This window comes from Planococcus citri, chromosome 4 (assembly GCF_950023065.1).
Source record: "Planococcus citri chromosome 4, ihPlaCitr1.1, whole genome shotgun sequence".
Taxonomy (NCBI): domain Eukaryota; kingdom Metazoa; phylum Arthropoda; class Insecta; order Hemiptera; family Pseudococcidae; genus Planococcus; species Planococcus citri.
The window spans coordinates 65,790,751-65,813,285 of NC_088680.1; the positions used below are offsets into that span (position 1 = coordinate 65,790,751).

General features: G+C 32.8%; 2 protein-coding genes across 2 annotated transcripts in view; both read left to right on the forward strand.

Moving 5' to 3' along the window:
- Window positions 1-22,535, forward strand: part of LOC135843106 (zinc-regulated GTPase metalloprotein activator 1-like) — a 150,654-nt gene that overhangs the window by 83,383 nt on the left and 44,736 nt on the right. The gene's annotated exons all lie outside the window — the stretch shown is intronic.
- On the forward strand, window positions 11,625-14,240 carry LOC135844799 (forkhead box protein D3-like). Its single transcript, XM_065363153.1, has one exon. The coding sequence runs from the start codon at window positions 12,099-12,101 to the stop codon at window positions 13,605-13,607; it is 1,509 nt and encodes a 502-aa protein (XP_065219225.1). The 5' UTR covers window positions 11,625-12,098; the 3' UTR covers window positions 13,608-14,240.

Sequence of the window (22,535 nt, forward strand, 5' to 3'; positions counted from 1 at the left end):
CAGTTCGTTCGCGAATGATTCACCTAGAAATCAATCAATCTGATCAATCGCCAATCGGTTGTGAATGATTCGATTCGATTCACTTCGCTTAAAAACAGATCAATTCCTATACAATAATTTCACAAAAACCGAATCAATCGTAAAATAATTGATCCGTTTGCGAATGATTCACCAAGAAATCAATCAATTTATTTAATCGCCAATCGTTCGTAAATGATTCGATTCGATTATAAACTACAGATCAATTTCTGTACAAATGTTTCAAAAAATGTGAATCAATTCGTTCGTAAAAGATTTTATTTAAAGAAAAGTGTTTTTTTGAATTTTAAAATGATAAACAAATTGGCCCGAGCGAAGCCGGGATGAATGTTTTTGAAAATTTGATTTCCAGAGGCCTAAAAACGATGTTTTTTTATACAAGGAGTTTACTTTTTGACTTATAAAATTTTTGAATTTGAAGGATTTTTTAGGATGTTAATTTTGAAAAAGAAAAAAGAACAGGCCCAAGTGAGGGCAGAAGCTCTTGAAAAGTTGAATTTCGAGAGGCATAAAAACGATATTTTTTCACCTTAATAATTTTTTTTGGGAATTTCAATTTAGAAAATGACCTTTAAAAATTTGTGTTTTGAGAAGTAAAAAAACAATTTTTTTTCATCATGGGCTTTTCTTTTGCTGGGCTCTGCAAAAAGCGTGGGCCTTTAGCAACCCCCCTCCTCGTTCCCCCCTCTCCCGACGACCCTGATTTATAGTCCCACATGTTCAAAAATGAAAGAGTCTTTGGCCTTTCATTTCCAAGAATCGCGCATTTATTTCGGAAAAAGGAAGAGGAGGGTTGAAACTACATGCGGATGACAAAGCTAAATATTAAATTGATAAAGAAATATGCTGCAAATGCGAGAAAAAAAATAAACGACGACGTATTGTGACAGGGTAATGAGTTGGTATAGGATGGTAGCGGTGGCGGCGGCGCTTCAAAAATGCAAACGAAAAAGGCGCGTCAAAAACTCGCACTCTGCTTTACTTACGATTACCGTTAGATGTGTATGTGTATGTATAATGGTCTTTGATGTTGATCGAAGAATAAATACACACAGCGCGTTTAAAAAAATGTTAATAGCTTTGACTTACGATTCTCGTTACGAGAAGAATTATAACTCCCGACTAAAAATACAGTAGCGAGCACGCCTTCGAGGCTATATGGGAAGTAGTGTTTGGCAACTGCAACTACGTATGTAAACCTATTTGTAAATGTATAAAGCACCTAATAATAATAATAATAGTATGTACCTAATAATAAATAAAAACATCAACGAGGTAAATTAAAAAAACTAAGTATATTATACGGTCCGTGTCTCGTGTACGTTTAAACATTCTGTTATGCAAATACGAGTACCTACGCCATCATCCTTGTAGATTAGTTTATGACTAAATGTCTCATTTATCTGCTGTGCTGTACTGTGCATGGCTGTGTTTCGAAAAGTACATATTTTTGCGCTGTGTGTACTTGTCACGTGATGAAGTGTGCTGGGGTAAAAAATAAGATAATTTTTCTTGTTTTGGATCGATTTTTAGTTGAACTTGGATTGAGTTTTGGAAAATTTTGAGGTGATTTTGATCTTTCGATGAATTCAGTATGGATTTTGCCCCATTTTTGAATTTCAATGGATTTTAAAATGATTTCAGACACCTTATTTATGAGTTTGCAGAATGAAGGCTGATTTTATTTGGACACTTTTTAATAAAATTTTTCGACTATTGGTCGACGTAAAAATCTAAAAATTCATCGAAGGCCATAGATCAATTTTTTCCCAAAATTGGAATACCAGTTTAAAAAATTCCAATAAATACGAGAAGAAAAAAAATATACATACTTAGAAAAGTGTTCACCAGGACGACATTTTTCAAACTCAGAGCCCCACTGTCTAAATAAACTTATTACTTATGAAACAAAATCAACCTTTTAACACAAAAATCCATCAACGATGTCAAAATTAATGGGGAATCTGGTTCATTTACGAGTATAACTGTTCACATTTACGTAAAAGAATTTCCGTTTGCCCCGTTTATTTGACGCAGTTCTACGTAACAACTTACACCCACCTCGCATCAGGGTCGGTTTTGTAAGGCTCATGATTGGAGGATACGATTAAGTAGCGTGAGCATAGTATACGAGTATTACAACTACATATATGAGGGGTAGCTTTTTGATTTTCGTTTCCTTTACATCTTTGTTGTACCTACCTACGTATTACCTAGCTACAGTTACGCATTCTACGCACTAACACCAATACCGACCAACCCTTTTAAACACAGTACGTAGGCATATACCATACGAGTAGATGTAAAAATAAAGTAGCTTTGCTTGTGTGAAAACGTATCCACAACAATAAAAAAAAAAAAAAATGAAAAGCGTAGACTGGAGAGGAAAATAGCGCAAAGTACGTAGTGTGGGAGGTGGAAAGCAAACTGAAACGAATTCTAGCAGCACAACAATGAAGGGTATAAGGTAATCAAACTTACACCCTTGGCGTTTACAGGGATGACTTTATGTGTATGTCTATACTCTTGTACTTTTCGTGCTATTGTGTATTGCCAGCGTTTGTAGCTCAATTTCTTTTTCTCGCTTTGTGTATTTTTTTTTTCTTTTTTAGCGAATGTAAGTTTCTATATTCGATTTTATCGAAAAACTACCCACACTCGTATTATCAGAATCAAAGAATCGTGTTGGAGATATCTTAAGAATACTACAGAGTAATTAAATTTGTTTATGGGGTTATATTTAAGCCTTTGGAAGTCTCAAAAATTGACAGAATATTTAATTATAGCGATTAATTGAGAATTGACCTCAGAACTACTCCAGGAAACTTGGAAAATTTTGTGGTCCTCAAAGTAGGAAAATTTTCAACAAAAAAAAAAAAAAATGCATAGTTAGCTTAGCAATTGCCAACGAAATCTAATAGGACCATTTTAGAGTTCTATTGAGTGGTTGAAAATCTGCAAATTATTCATTTTTGAGTATCTAAAATCAGGCTTTGAAATTTTTTTAAAAAATGAGTATATGGTTTCACATCAATTATTCCAAAATATTGAAAGATATATTTATAATTTCTGAAACTGGGAATATTTTGGAATACATTGATATCAACTTTTTCATCATTATTGAAAATTTCAAGAAAAATACCCAGAAACCTATCAAATTTTTCCAAGTTTTTAATTTCCTGAACCAACAGAGAAATTTCAAAAAAAAAATACGAGGGTACCTAAATCGAAAAGACGTTTGTAATTATACCAGAAAGTAAAGCTTCAGTTACTGAATTTGATTATACGATTCTTGGTGGTTCAAAGTTGACTATTTCTTAATATAAATCATACTTCATAACCCATTAACCCATTGATGAAATGAAAGTGAAAAGCTAAAATTTAATTCATTTTATAATTAGATAGGTATCTACCTATCTCATTTCTAACTCTCCAAATTGAAAATTTTTCGAACCAATGCAAAGCTAAATCGAAGAAGCACATGCAAAAATAATCTTCAAGCAAAATTTTATGAGCTCAAGTGCATTTTTTGATTTTCCGTGAATTTTTGAAAATTGTTATAGTGAAATTAGGTTTTATCCGGTGAGATAGTAGATATCAGCATGATCTATCCCTGAAGTTGGATAAGAAATATTCCCTAGGAGGTGAATATTTATTTCCTCATTGTCCCTGACCAGCTCAGATAGGAGACTACAGCAATAACCTACTCACTATAAGCACATTGTCCAGTTCTTCACCAAATAAAAACATATATTCATACTAATCGATATGTTTATTGAATGATATACCGAATGAGTTACATACAAAATAATAAAGGATAATTAAGACTATTATTATGTTATTCAATACAAGTGCATACTCGTATCGAGTAAAGTTCAATCTACATACATGTAACCATTAGAGTATTAGCTTAAATGATTACATGCTATTTTTGCTATACTAATCCAACTAAAACATGGTGAAATTATGTCTTTCATCTGAGATAAAATAAGTATCTCCTATACAACCACTAATTCCAGGTGTATAATTACTCATTTTATCCATCTCAATTAATTATGATTTATCTATAATTAATTACCTTAGACTTACTTGGACACTACGCATTTTTCCTACCTCTTCCGATGCACTGACCAAAACTAGGTGTGTAGGTAGGAACGTCTATCTATAGGCTCGATGTATAGACGAGAAATACTTTCGATGTCCAGAAAATCGAAGTGTATTCAAAAGAACCGTATTTAATAATAATTAATTAGAACGTTTAGAGAAACACTAATTACCACGCTAAAGGTGGGTAAAACATAAAAAAGGACAAGCAGGGGAGAACTCCATTTGTTCTCACATATTCATTGTGTCGATATAGTTAACACACCATCATTTTGACGAGGAACAAGTTACCGCGGAGTTACGAGACCAAGTAAAGTTCGTGGCTCGCCAAAGCAACTTTGTGCTTAGAAAATATTCATCAAAAGAATAGGTCATTTGGCGGGAACGAATGATCTGATCGTATTATCATACGATAGTTAGGGGGATCCTTCCAGTTATTTAGGGATCCTATGAGCACACGTATAAGTTTAGAAGAATTTATCACGTTACCCTACTTACAGTATATGGAATAAAGCGCAAACTCTATTATAGAAACATATACAGAAGCTTCTCGTAAGGGGAAATTATGCGAATGATCACCTAAGCGGTGAGGGCAATCCTTCTCCTCTCAAAATATCTAAAATTTTTGGCCCATGAGTGGAAAAAATCAAAATTTTACCAAATTGATCCAGAAAGTTGAACTTCTGTATTTTCCTTACTTTGAAATCCCTGCATTCGATTGGAAACGATTTTGAACAGTTTTTAGCAGTTTTAAAACCTTCAGCAGATTTTTAAAAATCAAATTTTTTACCAAAAAGGAAAAAATCAAAATTTTACTCAATTGATGTATAAAGCTGAAATTTGGTGTGTATCCTATTTTTCAATTATCAAGTCGATTGGAAACGGTTTTGAATCGTTTTCTGGATTTCTGGAGCCTTGAGCAGAGTTTTGAAAGTTGGAATTTCTGCTGAATTTTGCCCAAATGAAGTATGGAAAGCTAAAATTTTCATTATTACTTGATTTTGGTATGCTGAGTCCACTGAAGGTGGTTTTGAGCCGTTTTGGAAGCTCCAGGAGTTTTTGGAAAAATCTAATTTTCAGGGGAAAAAACTGAAATCCGTTTAATTCAACTTAAACACCTATAATAAACGTGATTGGTAGTCATTACTGAACCCCCCTCCCCTCTCCCCTGACCAATTCTGTAACATTTTTTCAAAATCAGCTTCTACCAGTTTGGAAACATGTATTTTATCTTTGACAATTTCATTATATTGTACGAGAAAAATACAAATAAAGTATAAAGTTTTGTTTTTTGGATTTGGTAGACATCCTGATTCTAGAAAAGTTATGAGCATGTAGATGTACAGTGTTTGAATTTAATTTTAGCCATCTTTATGATTAATTTTTGAAACGAATTTCATTTTTCACGCGTCTTCTACTCCAAACAATAGAAGTACCTACAATGAACCTACAAGTACATTATAATGTCTAACACTCTGTTCAGTTGAATAATTGAGGATATTGTTGATCTTGAAATACGTTGTACCATAAATGGGGCTCTGTAGAATCAATTTGCATTTGGCTTTTAAATTGTCCTGTTATTTGTATTTATTTATCCATCTACGAGTAATCTACATTTTTTTTTTTTTTTTTTTTTTTTTGTTTCAGGTGAGTACAAATTTGTTTTGACTATAAAGTAACAAGATGAAAATTATAGTAAGTTAATTGTTTTGTTTATTACCTATTTATGCAACCATAAAACAAAGGCATAGGTATCATACCTAAAAGTACCTATACTTATTATAGTATGTAATGCCAGTCTCATGTACCTATACGTAAAGCTATACCCTGACCCTCATTCTTTTCTGCCTTTAAACGAATCCTGAATTGAGAAGGTATTTCCAAATACACTAAGCAAATTACGCGAGTCTTATTTCTCTACCCAATTTGTAATAAATGCGGTAAGACAAGCGGATATTTATTATAGGAGTAGTACGATGATCGGTATTGTAAGTCGTGAGGGTTGATATTATATAGGCGTGGAAAGTTTCGATGATACTAATTGAAGGCAAAATCGAAACTGTTGCGGCTGTTGTGAATGTTGTGGGGTGTGACGAGTGTCTTATTGAAAATACGTCCGTTTAATTTGGTGTCCGTATACGATTATAATTATATTTATTAGTTGACTTGGTCATACTTATTATATGTAGCTACCTAAAGTTACACTATTCCAGATACGTACCCTACCTACTCGTATTATAATAGGCTAAATGATATTGCTTTCTTTTTTCTGCATTAAAATGATGCGGCGAATTGGTATAGTATCTGTGGGTCATAACGATCGTTTTTGTCCGAATTTTATTGTCACAAAAGCCAACTATAATGGTATACATGAAACCTTTAGACTTTCTACACTATTTTATATTATTGCTCATTCTCTCACTTTTTCCGAATTTTTGTGGGATTTTGTAAAGACCTGTGCAATTTATCATCTATTGTATAAAATATTATTTATGTAGATGGATATTGGAAGCACAATCAATTGTGTGCACTTTGCACAAACATAGACTACAGATATGTATTCGATTCGAATACGAGTAGTGGGTTATATTTCTATTGTGTCCATAGGCCATAATATAGTGTGATAAAATACTTAACCAAAATGGTATTATTTTGTTTTCACTCAGTTTTAGTTTTTGAAAACTCGTATTCAAATCAACTCATTGCACACTTGTTCATTTTCCAAAAATAATCAACATGTTTCAAGTTTCAATTTTGGTGATTAAAAATGTAGCCCTGAATTTTCAAGAAAAAGTAAATGATTGTTTATCCCTGGGCGGTAAATTTTTGTTTGTACCTTTGCCAATTTCAACAGCATTATCTGCATAAAAAATACGACATTCTTTTCGATTTGATTATTACCGGTTTTTATAGCATTTCAACAATGTGGTGTCTGCAATATGTAGATTGTAGATGTTTTATTGAATTTTCCCAGTGATTCACTCGTATTTTCAATGCAGTGTTGTAAACTTAGATAAATTAACAGACGCTGTTTTTTTTTTTTTTTTTTTTTTTGTAATAAGTAGGATAAAATTTGTGGCTTTTATTTTTTTTCTGCGGAAAATAGAATGCTCTGTCCGACAAAAAAAATAATATTAGAGATGGTCAAATAAATAATTGACGTTTTAAAAAAAGTTACCTGTATTGAATTGTTTGAGAAATAGTTAAGCAATTGAGTAGGTTTAGTTTTAATTTTCTGAAAGAGGTCTTTCTATACAAAATATACAAAAATTTACCTACCTATTCGAAACTTATGATTTGGTGATTTTCTACTGATAGAAAAATTCCATCTGTGGTGCGTATTTTCTTATTAATTTCTCAACGAACAGTGAAATTGTGCGTTTTTTGGTCATTTTGTCGTTTTCAAAGAAAGCTGATGGTTTTATTGCGTTTACTTTGCATCCCCTTCTCCCTCCCACCTCCCCATCATATGCCTTTTTAACGTGTTTTTCTGTTTCACAACAATTTTGAATTCAATAAGCTGAAATTATTGAAAATGTTTTTTTTTTTTTGAAACTTATTGCAAGTGTTAAGTATCAAAAAACGACTTTTGATTTAATTTTTTCACTTTTCAGTATGTTGTGCTTTGATTTCAGTCAATTTAAGCCCGTTTTTTATGATAAATTTCCTCGTCTGAATAGAATTTCATGGAAATTAGGATCGCAAGACCTGTTTTTGGTGAATTTTAAATTTTTAGATTTTTCCTTGGCAAAAAAGCTCTTTTCACCCCCTCCCCCCACTTCCTTTCAACTCAACGTGAGTCTCAAGTGTGCTAGCTGCAAGCATACAAATTATGGATTTCAATTTTCATGGTTGTGCGATTTTCAAAAATATGAAACGATGAAACTGAACTGAAACTGTAGAATACAAAAATTGAGAGGGATTTTTTTCAGATGTTTTTTTTTCTTAATAAAAACTATGTTTTTCGTGAGTGGTGATTGGTGAACAATGAAAACTAAAATGAAAATATGAAATTAAACCGAGCTGGCTCCGTCGTGTGGTCAAAATTATATTCTCGAAGGTTCGCTTTTTACTCGTATGTATTTTTTGGTTTTCGGGGAAGTCATTATATTCTAAAATGTGCGATAGGTGCTGGAACACTTTTCCCGGTAAAAGTTCAACCCCCCCCCCCTTCCCTTCAACACTCATCTTCAATGTCTTAATGGAAAAAATTCTTGAAACAAAACGATTTGGTTTTTGGGGAGCAATAAAATTCAAACGTTCAAAATACGAACCACCTCATTCTTCTGGATTAATTTGATAAAATTCTCTACTGATGTCATTCAAAAAGAATTACACCCCCCCCCTATTATCTTGCGTTTAAAAAGTTGATATCAAAAATCTATAAGTATGAAATTCGAAAAGTTGGTCCAAAAATTAGTTAAAAGGTACAAATTGCTTATTTTCGGTTAAAGTGGCTTAAAAATATTTTTTTCAATTTTTTGAAATTGGCATTTCATGGTTTAAAAAAACAACACCACAATTATTGTCCAAAACATTTTCCCAGTTTCAAAAATAATTTTCAGTTAAATTCGTGTCTTAAAAATATTTTTCTCAATTTTTTTAAATTTTAAATTACGGTAAAAAATTGACACCACAGTTAGGTATAAGTATCCAAAATATTTCCCCAGTTTAAAAAATAATATCTTTCGACGTTTTTAGCGTTTCAGTTTTCAGCATTTATTCGAAATAATATGAGAAGAAAAGAAGAAAAAATGTTCAAAACACGAATTCACTCGAAAATAAATGATTTGAGAATTTCAATCGCTCTGTAGAACCTTAAAAGTGGTCTTGGATTTCAATGGCAATAACCTAGGCTGACGCAAAATCTCAAATAGTACTATTTTTAGAACTAGTTCATTTCTTTCAAAACAGGTTAGAAAGGGGCTGGAGCGAAAAAACCACGATTTTTTCTAATATTCTCCCTCTTTGAAGATCAATATCTTCCCTTCAGAGACACCCTTCAAGCTAAAATTTTTCCCAAGTTATTTCCAACTTAAAACGAAGGTCTCCGCTGAAATATACTCTTCTATTTTATGATCCAGCCTATCTCGAAGAGTGAAAATTCCGGAAGATAATTTGATTTCTTAATCAGTTGGGCGATTAAAAAAATTTCGGAACGAAAGAGGTCGTTTCTATCGCTCAAAATAATATGTAAAAAATTATCAGAAGAAAGTGAGGAATAAGTACACTTTTTTCCTCCAAATTTTGAGCATCGATTTGTAGAAATCACAGAAAAATGGTAGAACACTCAAATCTGAGCAATTCAGAGTGTCTCTGTCTCTGTCTACAGGCAGTGAAAACTGAATAGTAGTAAAATATGGTAGTGATTTTGAAAATCTGTATTAAAATGGTGAAAAAGTTGTGATTTTCAGCAATTTTGTTTAAAAGGTAGTGAAAAATGAAAAAAAGGAGGAAAATCAGACTTTCCACACATAAAAAATGATAGGTATAAAAATCAATGCTAAAAATGAAAAAAAAAATCCTCCATATCTTTCATATTTAAAAATGTTTTATTCTCGAAATTAATTTTAAATTTATGAAAACGTATACTCCAATGTGAAAAATTACGAAGTGCAAATCAAAAAAGGGGGAGAGGGGGGAGATAGGAAGGAAAAAATCGGGGGGATCAAAATATTTCGGGAGGTAGTGTTTTTTTTTTTTGAAAGGTAGTAAAAAGTAGTAAGGTAATGATTTTCAGAAATCGTGAAAGTAATCACTATTTTTCCAGTGGTGAACTGGCCTATGGCCTATGATGTTACCTGGCGATCGCCAGGGGCCTCGAGACATCAAGGGGCCCCGGGGCCATATTTAAACAAAAAAAAATTATATTTTCACTTTCTCTGACAAAAATTTTTGTAAGCTTTTGCCCTCGGTTCGCTCGGTCTAGTTTTCTTTTCTTTTATTTAAAAATATAAATTTTCAATTTTAGTACCTAGATACATTCAAATCAAATTCTAAAATTGTGTGGTCAAAAACATAAACTCATCAGTCACCAGTCGCCAGTCGCCACCAAAAACATTGTTTTTTACCTTTTAAAATACAAATTTTTGAAATTTTTTGCCCTCATTTCACTTGGGCCTGTGTGGTTTTTTTTTTTCAAATTGAGATCAAACTTTTATAAAAATCTATTACCTAAGTACATAGATATTCAAATTTCAAGAAATTTTCTAACCAAAAAAAAACATTTATTTCACCTCAAAAAACATTGTTTTTCTATTTCTCTAGCTTTTGCTCTCACTCCGCTCTAAACCTTTTTGCTTTTCAATTTTTTAACATTTTTAAAAAACATTCATTCGAGTTCTAAAATTTTGAGCTAAAAAAAAACATCGCTTTTTTACCTCTCAAAATACAAATTTTTAAAAGCTTGGGTCAATTTCTATCCCTTTTACTAAACCAAAAAAAAAAAATCCATTTTCGAAACTTCCATAAATTCAGAAGGGAAAATAAGAATTTTTCGTAAGCCCAGATGCGAATTATATCAATTGACAAAATTGTCATTTCATGTTTTATGTCACTTTAAAAACTTGTCATTTCATTTGGTAAAATTTGTATTTTTTTCTTAAGGCAAATTTTTCCTCCTCCCTCCCTCAAAAATCTCCTCTTTTTTGCTATTAATAAGTAAATATTGAATAAAAAGACAAAAGCAAAAATCAATCGCACAACTTGCATTCACGTATCCAAAGCTTGGGAAAAAACAGAACGATAAAGATTCTTAGGGGGGGGGGGGATTTTAAGGGCCTCACTCGATGCATCCACCAGAGGGGCCTCAAACTGACCCAGTCCGCCACTGACCATTTCAAAGGTAATATTCGATGGAAGGAAGGGGTAGTGCAGAATGCGATGCTATATGAAATTTCCTGTCACCATTGGGAGGGCAAAATCGATGAAAAATTTGATGAAATTGGCCCAGACTGACTTCCCAATTTTTACCTGAGCTGTGCCATCTTCTTGCCATACCGAGATAGGCACATATAAATGTACAATTCGTTGGCTGAATAGGCTAATAATATTTGTTACAAATATTAAGTAAACGAGTATAGAATCAAATCGATGAAAAATTAAGACTACCTCACCCTAAAATGACCATGTGATGTTAAAATTATAGCCTATGTATCTATATTTTCAGCCAGTTAGTGCGAATTGTCGCTTCTCGCGAGACTAGGGCTGTTTTAACTACACAGATTTCCAAATAGGCGGCTGCGGTTTGGCGGCCAAGTCGGACCAGTGTGTTTTACAAAGAGAAATGCCGCCATTTAACCCTCTCTCTTGCTGTTCGCGAGTATCCAATAAGCAAAGAACCACGCCTCTGTAAAAGAGGGCTGTACATCGGTGACGGCGAGACGCAGAAGGCTGCTTCGCGAACCGAAGCCAAGCCAAGCCAAAGAGCCAAGCTTTCGCCTTTATCGAAAAGGGTACACGCGCGCGTACTTGTACGCGAATACGGTGCGGTGTGCGGTCGCGCAAATTCGACCAGACGATTCGCTAATTCGTCGCTAATTCTTTCGCGTGGTAATTCCAATTCGTGTACCTATACGTAGAAGTCGAGTATAACTACACGACGATATCTCTGCGATAGTTTAACGTGTGTGAAAAAATAGTGTACGTTTGTGTTTTTGAAATTGAAAAAAAAAAGAAGTGTCTTTACTGTTATAGTATTTTCTTTTTAATACGTTACGTTACGTTACGTTATAGGGTTACGTAACGTTACATTCGCCATAGTGGGCATTGTGTTCGGTTACGTGTTGGTTTTCACTCCGGTATGAGTTGTTTGTTCGATTTATTGATGGAAAGTAACGAGATCGAAGTGATTAATACGATAACGGAAACGGAAACGGTAACGAAAACCTGTTCAAATCGTGATTTTAACGTTTCGCCGGTGTAAAAGTGTATGCGACAGCGATCTGTGGCACTCGATGGACGAAGATAGTGATCACCATCACCATCATCACCATCACCATCGACTAACTCTGTTGGATTATCGCGATCTATCTTTATCGTATAATTTGAAAGACATTTCGGCTGCGGCAGCGGTGGCAGCAGCAGCTCGACACAACAATAGTAACGCTGAAAACAGCGAGAGTATTTCGAATCCTCGTAATCGTAATTTAAGAATGTTACCATCGTTCGAGAGACCTCTAGATCTACGCGGTTGCGCCCAAGTGGCCGCCGTTACGGCCGATGCGGTCCAACTGACCGGTCCGTACGTCAGTCCGATGTCTTCGGCTTCCGGAGCCACCGAAGAAGATTCGGATTCCGATATCAATGTGGATTCGGACGAAGCCGACTTATCCTGTAACTCAACCACTCTGCTACCATCTCAGGCCGATATTAATGATTTCTGCGCCCGGCTCAGTGCCCGGAATGTGGTCCGGATACCCGATGGAAACGTATCTAATGACGAATTCTGCGGTGCTAGTCCTATTCCTGATGAAGGAGATGGCGAACTGGATGGATCATCTTCTGGAGGCGGAGGAGCTGATGGAGGCGCTGGTAAGGATAAGAAATCATCTTCGTCTTCATCTTCTTCGTCGTCAATGGCCAAACCACCTTATTCGTATATTGCCCTGATCACGATGGCTATTCTGCAGTCTCCTCACAAGAAGCTGACTTTGAGCGGTATTTGCGAATTCATCATGTCTCGATTCCCGTACTATAGGGAGAAATTTCCAGCTTGGCAGAACTCGATTCGTCATAACCTGTCTTTGAACGATTGTTTCATCAAGATCCCTCGAGAACCGGGTAATCCCGGTAAAGGCAATTATTGGACGTTGGATCCAATGGCCGAAGACATGTTCGACAATGGAAGCTTCCTGAGACGTCGTAAAAGGTACAAAAGACAACATCCTGATTTCCTGCTCAGAGATCATCATTCAACCGCTGCTATGGCGGCTGCAGCCGCTGCAGCTACGTATCTGGGTAACGATCCTTATCACGTGTTCCAGCAAACTGCTGCCCTACATCATGGCCCGTATCCTTACATATCGCCTTTACCGCCAGCTATACCTTTACTACCTCCGGCCGAATTGGCTAGACTTTCTTTAGGATTCAATTTACTCAATGCTCATCAGCAGCAACAGCAACAGCAACAACAGCAGCAGCAACAGCAGCAGCAGACAACGATACCAAAACCAGTTGCTGTGACTGCTGCGTCTGGTGGAGGAAGTGGTCCAACTTTAAGCTCGAGTACCACTGTAATTGCTAACGGTAGCAGTAGCGCTAGTCCTAAGGAGCATAATATTAAAAGTTCGCATTTTTCTATCGACTCGTTGATCGGTGCTGGAGCTGCCGGGGCGGGGAATGGCGTCGTAGCTAACAAATGTACCAAAATGTCGCCTAAAATGTCACCCGATACTTATCCGATCACCGTGACCAGGAGCTTCGAATCGGCTTTCACTCCACTCGCCTCTTGGTCGTTCAGGTAGATTGTGTTGCTACTGTATATAGCTAATATGATATTATGTACGATGTACCTTCATACTGTATAGTAATTAGAATTAGAGGTAAGCTTAGGTTTTAGGTAACGCGATGCCCGGATACGGGTCGCGAGTCTTTCCACTTCCGATTCCTGATTTGAAATTGGGGTTTTTTTAAAGGAGTATATCGCACAAGTTAAAAATGTACGAATGTATGAAGAGTGTTATGAAACAACGAGCGTAGTTTAAGCTTCAGGCGATCAAAATTAATTCTACATTTTGTCTTTAGGCTATTGGCTGTATATTGGGTTGTTGCGTTTTTTTCGAATGATTTTGAAAATGTACTTATCAATATTATAAAAAATTAATGTGCCTCGAGATTGTCTTGGAGCCTCATAAATAAAATAATGGAATTTTTACGCGCGAAAAGTAATTTTGAAATATTTGTGAAATAGGTCAAATAGGTGACCATGGTTCATTTTGACACATTTTTCAGCATTTTTTGGAAATCTAGAAAATTCCAAAAAAATTGCAGAAGGCTCCAAAATGATTCGCAACCATCTCCAATCAACTAGATCGTTTGAATTTTTACAGTATTAAGTAAAATTCATAGACTTGTCAACTTCCTTTGGTAAAATTCATCTGTCGAAATTTAAACTTTCAGAAATTTTCTGAAGACTCCAAAACTGTTCAAAACGATTGGGAAAGTGATTGGGGGGGGGGGGGGGGTTCAAAAATAGATAACGCGTCAAATTTTCATCTTTCTGGGACCATTTGATGAAATTTTGGATTTTTTTCCCCTCAAATTATGGTTCAAATTTAATTTTAAAAAATTCGCAAAAAATCGAAAAATGCACTTATGGAACTTGAAACACTTTAGTTGGTGATTTATTTATTTTTTCAGAACTCGTTCTCACTTTTTACCAAAAACGTAGGGACGGAATGAAGTGGTTTCTTAGGAGGGGAAGGGGAGCAAAATCGCTAAAAATGCCAACTCTTGTCAAGCAAAATTTCTAACTTCATCGACTAAAATTTTACAGTTTTTTTTTCTGCTTCATGAGCTTAAAATAGACAAAGTAAAATGATTTCAATTTTGGAAAAGATAAACGAATTGGCTCAACTAAAGCGAAGGTAAAAATTTGAAAATTCCAATTTAAAAAAGTAAAAAAAGTGAATTTTTAATATTTTTTTGGCTTTAAATGTTTAAAATTTGAATTTCTATGTCGTATTTTCCCCAGAAATTTCAATTTTGAAATACATAAATGAACGGGCTTAAGTGAAGCGAGAACACAAGCTTTTCAAAATTCGTACTTTGAGAAGTAGAAAAAAAAAATTAAATTTTCTTATAATGTTATAATGAAGAGTCTAGTCTATTTTTATTTCAACTTGAAAATTTTAAAATTTGAGTTGTTTTTGTGTTGGAAATTGTAATTTTGAGACAGGAAAGTAAACAGGCCTGGAAGAATCGAGGGCAAAACCTTTAGAAAATTCCTATTTCGAGAGGTAAAAAAGACTGTATTTTTCTGTGTTTTCTAATGAGGGGCTTAGTTGATAATTTTTGGCTTCAAAATTTTAGAATTTGAATTGTGTTTTTTTTTTTTTATTAGAAATAAAAATTTTCCGAGCGAAATGGGAGCAAAAGCCTTTTAAAATTCGTATTTTGAGATTTAAAAAACGATATTTCTTATGCAAGTTTATTTATCTGCATGGCAGTTTTTTATTAGAAATTTTAATTTGGAACAAGATTGTCTAAGTACGTATTTTCAAATATAAAAAGTCAATTCTCCACCCTTGGAATGCATAAATTTTCCCGCTTTAAAACTTGACTTTTTTTTTTTTTGAATTCAGTCGATTTTTAAATTATCTTTAGAATATTTACTGTACAATTTTTCAACTTTTTTTGAAAAATTTTACTTAGGCTGTCAGTTGGCATTTTCAAGCAGTTTTAAACAGTTGGAAATTCTCATCAACTTTGAATGATTTATTGTGCTACGTATTTTATATTGAAACAAGAAGTAAAATTGCGAAAATATTTAAATGCTAAAAATTATTATTCTTCCTAATTACCGTAACAAAAGATTAGAGTAGGCATTGTCAATATACTTGTATTTCAAGGAAATCAGGCAAATTCGTCGAAAAAAAGTCGATAGGCCTATTTTTATTTTCTCTACCTAGTTTTATGCTTTTCAAAGACTTTGTTTTTGACATTTCAATTTTTAAAGTTTTTTCTTTTTTTGGGGAACGTTTCATTAATTTTTCAATTTTTTAGCAGGATTCTAACTGGTTTATTATCAGAATCAATTGAAAATCAAATGTTTTAGGTGTTTTTTTTTTTTTTTTGGAAACAGTTTGTTTGTAACCACCCAAAATTTAAGCAGTTTCGGTTAAATACTCATACCTATGGAGGGACGAAACAGAGGGGGGGTTGGTAGACCTCCCAAGTTGTCAAATTTTGGAAAATTCTAAAAAATTTTAGACTCGATAAAGAAGCTATTTTTTCAACTTTTTTGGAACTTGAATTACACTTTTTTTGAAAGCTTTTGCTCTCATTTTTCAGTTCAAAAGTTCCAAATGTGGAGGAATTGACTACTTGTAAAAAAAAAATACTCCATAATTTACTTCTTGAATTGTACGTTTTTGAAAACTTCAGATCTCGCTTCACTCTGTACCTCGGGCCTGGTCATTTTTCTGTTTTAAAATCAAACTTTTTAAAAATCCAAGTACGTTTTGTTCACACTCAAAAAATGTTTAAATCGAAAAATGAACTCCACGTATAAAAAATAAACGCTTTTTTGCTTCTCGAAACTTAAATTTTTGAAAGCTTTTGCCTTCGCTTCGTTCGGACCTGTTTGTGTTTTTTTCGAAGTTGGAGTTTCTAAAATCCTAAAAAAAAACTCTAATTCGAATTCTATAAAATTTTGCAACCAAAATAATTAAACTCCAAACATTAAAAAAAAGAAAAAAAAACGAAGCTCTTTCACCCATCAAAATACGGATTTTCGAAAGCTTTTGCCCTCAGTTCGTTCAGGCCTGTTTGCTTTTATTTTTCGAAATTTGAATTTCCTAAAAAAATCATCATTTAAATTCTAAAATTTTGAAATCGAATTCTTCGCATAAAAAACATTGTGTTTTCACGTATCAAAATATGAATTTTTTGAAGCTTTTGTCCTCGCTTCGCTCGACCCAATTTGTTTCTCTTTCACAAAATAAAAAATTTCATGTTTAAAGCTTTTAAAATTTTAACAAAGAAAACGAAAATTTTCGTAAGTCATGATACGAGACTATAAGAAGACCTTCCTACAGCGTCAACTGGGCAGAATTGTTTTCTCATCTTTCGTTTTATTCGGCAAAATTGGTATTTTTTTCTCGTATCGGTCGACAAATTTTCGCTTTCTCGCCTTATCAATTTAAAAAATAAAAAATATGATATTCCGTTGATATTTTTTTCTTCAAATTTGAATGCTTGATTCTTTATCCTGTATTTTGAGGTTTATATTTTTAAAACTTCAATTATTGAACAAAAATTTTGATTTCGCGAATTCAAATATTGATCAACTAAAATTTAAGCTACGCTCAATATTCAGAGTCGTCATGATCTTTATTAATATTCTTATTCGCATACGAATAATAATTTTTTTTTTACTCTAGTGACGTCCTCTTTTTTTCTCCTCAATTTTCAAAAAACAAATGAACAAATCATCATGCATAAAGACATTACATACATACAATATGTTGTGATAATTCTTTTCTTATAATCTTTTATCTCTCTGTCTTCTCTAATTTCTTTTTTTTATTCTTTTTGCATTACTTATCTACTCATTTCTTCTCGTTATTTATTTTACCTATCCGTATAAAAAGTACCTACTCGGCTACTTGTTTTGTTTTGTTTATTTTTATTCATCGAACAATCGTCTCAATTTTGTCGTTCTGTTTTGTTTTCTATTCTCTTTAAAAGTATCTAATCGTATACTTTTTTTTATGATAAGTATTTTGTATATATATATGGTCATTTTTACGTTACCGTTACTGTATAAGTTATAGTGCGAGTTCATGATTAAAAAAAAAAAAAAAAAGTATACCTAAAATGTAAACAACAGGTAGGCCTAAAAGGCAGGCATTTTCGAGGATATCGTTTTAATTTTGATTTTTTACTCTTTGGAGTTATTTTGAGAGATGATGGAGATATTCAAGCACGTTCATTCTAAATTGACTAATTTACTAGATCCAATGTTATAGGCTTAAAAAAATGAAAGAAATTGGCTAATAACTCAGAAATGAGTTTTGTTTTGGGTTTTTGGGCTCATATTTGATCAGTTGGAAATTGTTTTTTTCCGCGTGGAATATGTTTTTGATAATTTTATTCGGAGGAAAAAAAGTGAAAAAAAGTTTATACCTAAATAGATTTTGATTATAGGTACATATTATTACCTAGACGATTAAACTTTTTTTTTTTTAAATTCTACAAAGAGTGAAAAAATATTTCAAAAATTGATTATCTTAAATCCTTCGTGTATTTTGAAATTTGAACAGACAATATTATTTCAAATTAGGTATTTCAAAAGTCTAGATAAGTATTTTAACATAACGAAGTACATAGGTAATGATTTATTTTCTTTGGAAAAAAAACTCTGTGAGAAAATTCTCGGATTTTGGTGTGTTTTAACGTAGTTGATCGTGTGTTAATAAGATGCGTATGATCTTGAAATGAAGAAATCAAAACAATGTCAAATATACTAAAATGTTGTGAATAATGTTTTTTTTTTTTATTACTTAATTTATGGCAAAAAACATTTCCACAATCCAAAATATGTTCTCTTTAAGTATAATACTAAAACCAGTCTGATTTTTGTCAATTTGTTAATAGGCCTACTTTCTAAAAAACAAGTTCGGCAGTTTTGATTGCCTGAAAAAATTATTGAAGATTATCTACCTCGAACGACTCCTTAATCGACTCAAACCTGATAAAATTACGTCACCTGCCTAGTGTTGTGAAAAAAAAATTCATTTTAAAATGGTTTAAAAATTGTATACGAATCGTGAATATAAGAACTACAAAAGGTTATAAAAATGAAGCACTAAATGCTGATATTGAAATGTTCTAGTCAATATTATTATATACTATTCGTATATTAGGTACATATATGCCTAAAAGTACCTTTGTATTTTAGTTTTTATCTATTTTATAAAATGTTAGTTGTCCAATGTTGTATCATACCTTTGTTTAAATTAAGAATCTTTCCCTCTATACTCGTATACGATCATTCATCGTCTCGTCCAGTTTCAATCTAGTATTGCTTGTTCTTCCTTTCTTTCTCTATATTCTCAATTCCTTGTTTATTCGTTAGGTTCTAATACATATGTACCTACTCATGAATTGGAATTCAGCTGCAAGCTGCGTGTAAATTTAGGGGTGCCCAACTTCATGTCTAGTTTTGGTGGTCCAGATACCTGTAATTGAAATCGCGAAGAGATAGGTCATACCTAGTTAGCCTAAATAGTCGCTGGATTTTTTCTATGATATGTATAAAAAAAAAACTTGTCGAAATTGTTAAGAAATTGTATTCTTGTTCCTCTGGATTTTATTTTCAAAAGTTTGATTTTTTTTTAAATTCAGAAATTTTAATTTTGAGATTTTTGGTTACAAGATCTTTGCCAAAAATTTGATGAAAACGGCGCGAAAAAATATAAAATTTTTACGACGCGCCATCGCCACGAATTAAGGTGCCAAATTTCATTTAAAATCATCCAAAAAAAGGAAAATTTTGCGTTGAAACTTCTAATGTCAAAAATTATTATTTTGGTACATACATACTTACTTCTCAAATAGTGTAAATTTTTCAAAAACCTTCACTCTCGCTTCGTTCGGATAAAATTGAAAAATTTTTCAAAAATGTTGCCCCTTCGCTTCACTTGGCAATAGAAAAATGTTCTCTTCTCTTTTTGAATTTAATTTTCAATGATCAAAAACTGAAAAAAAGTTGAAAAAAAACACGAAGAAACATAAAAAAGGATCGAATTTTTTACTTTAGATTAACAATTCTGAATTAAGTATGTTTTTTTGTTCATTGAATTGAACTACCGAAGTTTAAAATTTTTTTCATTCAATTCATACATTTTTTAACTGTCAGTTGGGAATGTTAAAAGTTGATAATTTCAAAACTTGCTAAAAAAAAAAAAAAAAAGTGTAAACTTCATCGGAAAACCTAATTTTTTCATTAATAAAAATAGAGTAGGGAGCAGAATGCTAAAAAAAAATCGCGAAATAAAAGTTTGCCATGATCACCGAAAAAATGTTAGAATGTCCAATTGTCCAAAGACGTTTAAAAAAACGAATAATCGCCGTGTAAAAATAATATTGACACCTCCTGCTCCTTTCTCCCCCCCCCCTTGAAGTCGTAAAGTGTTTGAAAGATATCCTGCTGAAGTCCTGCTTTTTCATTTTGAAATTTTGTTAGGTAGACACCTTGAAATGAGATTTTTAAATGATGAATAAATTGGCCCGAACCAAGCAAGGGTGAAAGTTTTAGAAAATTTGATTCCGAGAGACCTAATAACGAGCTTTTGTTTAGGAAGTTGATTTTTTTTACCAAAAAAAAAGAGGACAGGCCTGAGCGAGGCGAAGGCGAAAACTTGAAAATTTGTATTTTGAGAGAACTGAAAACGATGTTTTTTTAATGCAAGGAGTTTATTTTTGCGGTTTTGAAATTTTATAATTTGGAAGATTTTTTTTTAGGATGTTAATTTTGAAAAAGAAAATAGAACAGGTCCAAGTGAGGGTGAAAGCTTTTGAAAATTCGTATTTCGAGAGGCATAAAAGTTTAGTTTTTCACTTTGAAATTTTTGAAAGCTGAATGATATTTTTTTTGGGAATTTCAATTTTGAAAACAAGCTTCATCGAAGTGAGGGCAAAGACTTTCGAAAATTTGTGTTTTTGAGAAGTAAAAATCAGGCCATTTTTTTCATCACAGGCCCTTGTTTTGCCGGACCCGGGGCAAACTGCCCCCTTTGCCCCCCCCCCACTCGACGATCTTGCTAGCATATTTGGGTATCTCTACTTTTACTATTGGCTGCAACCTAATCTAGATCACCGAATGGATCGCTGTAAGAGATGTATGTACTAAATTGTACGAACCTTTTAAGTTCCTATTTCCATCTATCCAATCGCTGTACTCGAATCAATCTAAATAATTTAATGAATCAAAAAATTCAGTCATGCTAAATGTATTTTACGTATTATTTTTTTTCAATCCTATTTATGTACCTACTAATGTAATGTAAATTTCTCGTATTATGTATTTCTTGTCGAAAAGTATACAAAATGGAAGCGCATAAATTTTCTATATATTCGATATACCTACGAGTTGTACAAATTGTGTAGGTATATCCAAACTAACTTGATCTCGATTTTTATTTTTTATTTAATTTATTCAAATATTTACTTATGTAATTGTTCGACTTATACTCTATACCTATTTTTTTTTACCTATCAAATATCGAGTATTAGTCTTTTGTTCCTTTCTTTTTATGACATGCCATACGCAGTGTGAGGCCTGTTGTTTAATATCATTCTGTAAGTAAGTGCAGTAGGTGAAAAATAATCGGCGTGAAACGACTAAGAAATTTGATTTTTCTAAACCAATTTTTAATGCAAAATTGTGAGGTTACATGGAGTATTTTTGAAATTCTTTTGTGCGGATCTGATATCCATCTTTGATTTTGTATTCAATTTTCTCGTGTGTTGTAAATTTTTGCAAATAATTTGGCATAATGTTTTCGTTCCTCTGGAATTGTTTTCTAAAATAATTATAAATAATAATAATTCACTAGGTCTTGAAAAAAAAAAAGGAAAATGTGTAAGAAAGTCTTTGAGTATGCCATATTGGAGGCCTAAAAGTATGTAAATTTTAATTCCAACATCTAATCTATCCTCACTCTTGTCTACTTTGAAACATTTTTTGTAAATTGGATCATTTTTATTACCATCTATCTGTACCTAGTTAGGTTTGTTTATTTTTACGATACCTACTTATCATAATATGAGATGAAAAAATTGAAAGCGATATGAATGGAATTTGAAAAGAATATGAAATAGGCAATAACTGCGTTGAATATTCGTATGCATAATGCGTTTGCATAAAAGTATACAATATTATTATACCTAACTATACTGGATGTATAATCGATTTATATAGATAGGTATTTAACTTTTTTTTTTTATTCGTGGCGATGTTGCCCCGTGATTTTGTGATATTATTTTAATTTGGTCGTTTGTTTTGTAACAAGCAATAAACGTATTTGTTTTTGATGGGCGTTTGATTTTCAACTCGTGGTGCATTTTTTGGGGCTCCTAATTTACTATTGAAAATTTTTGTAAGTGTTTTTACTCGTTTCAAAAAGTTTTGAGTAGTGTGAAGAATGAAAGAGCGATGTTTTTCTTGAGTGAAAAGATTCTAGTCTTTGGACACGAAAATTGGAACATTAGATACTTACTGTAAAAAGGACAACTTCTCTGGATACTATACTGTCAATCTACACGAGCATGTAGCCTATGTATTTGAATTTCGGATGTATTTTAAATGAACTCATACAATGTAGACAGACGATACGACTAAAACGAGCCATAAACTATACGGGGACTTGATGCAAAAGCGATGTACTTTTGCCAGCCTATACCATAGTATACGATGAGGTTTACAATACTCCTCCATAATAATATACTCAACTTGCTGCACAGTTTCATGGGTTGTGTACCTATCTATGTGTATCAGGTCGTTTATAGAGTACACAGATGCTACACAAAAAGTGTACAGTGAAAGTGTAAAAAGGAGTAGTCGTTATAAGTAATCATTTGTGCAAACAGATTATGTCGCAGAGAAGTGTTTGTCTGTGCATAATAAATGTACTTCGTATTATTATTTAAGCTTTAACGCTAGCTCG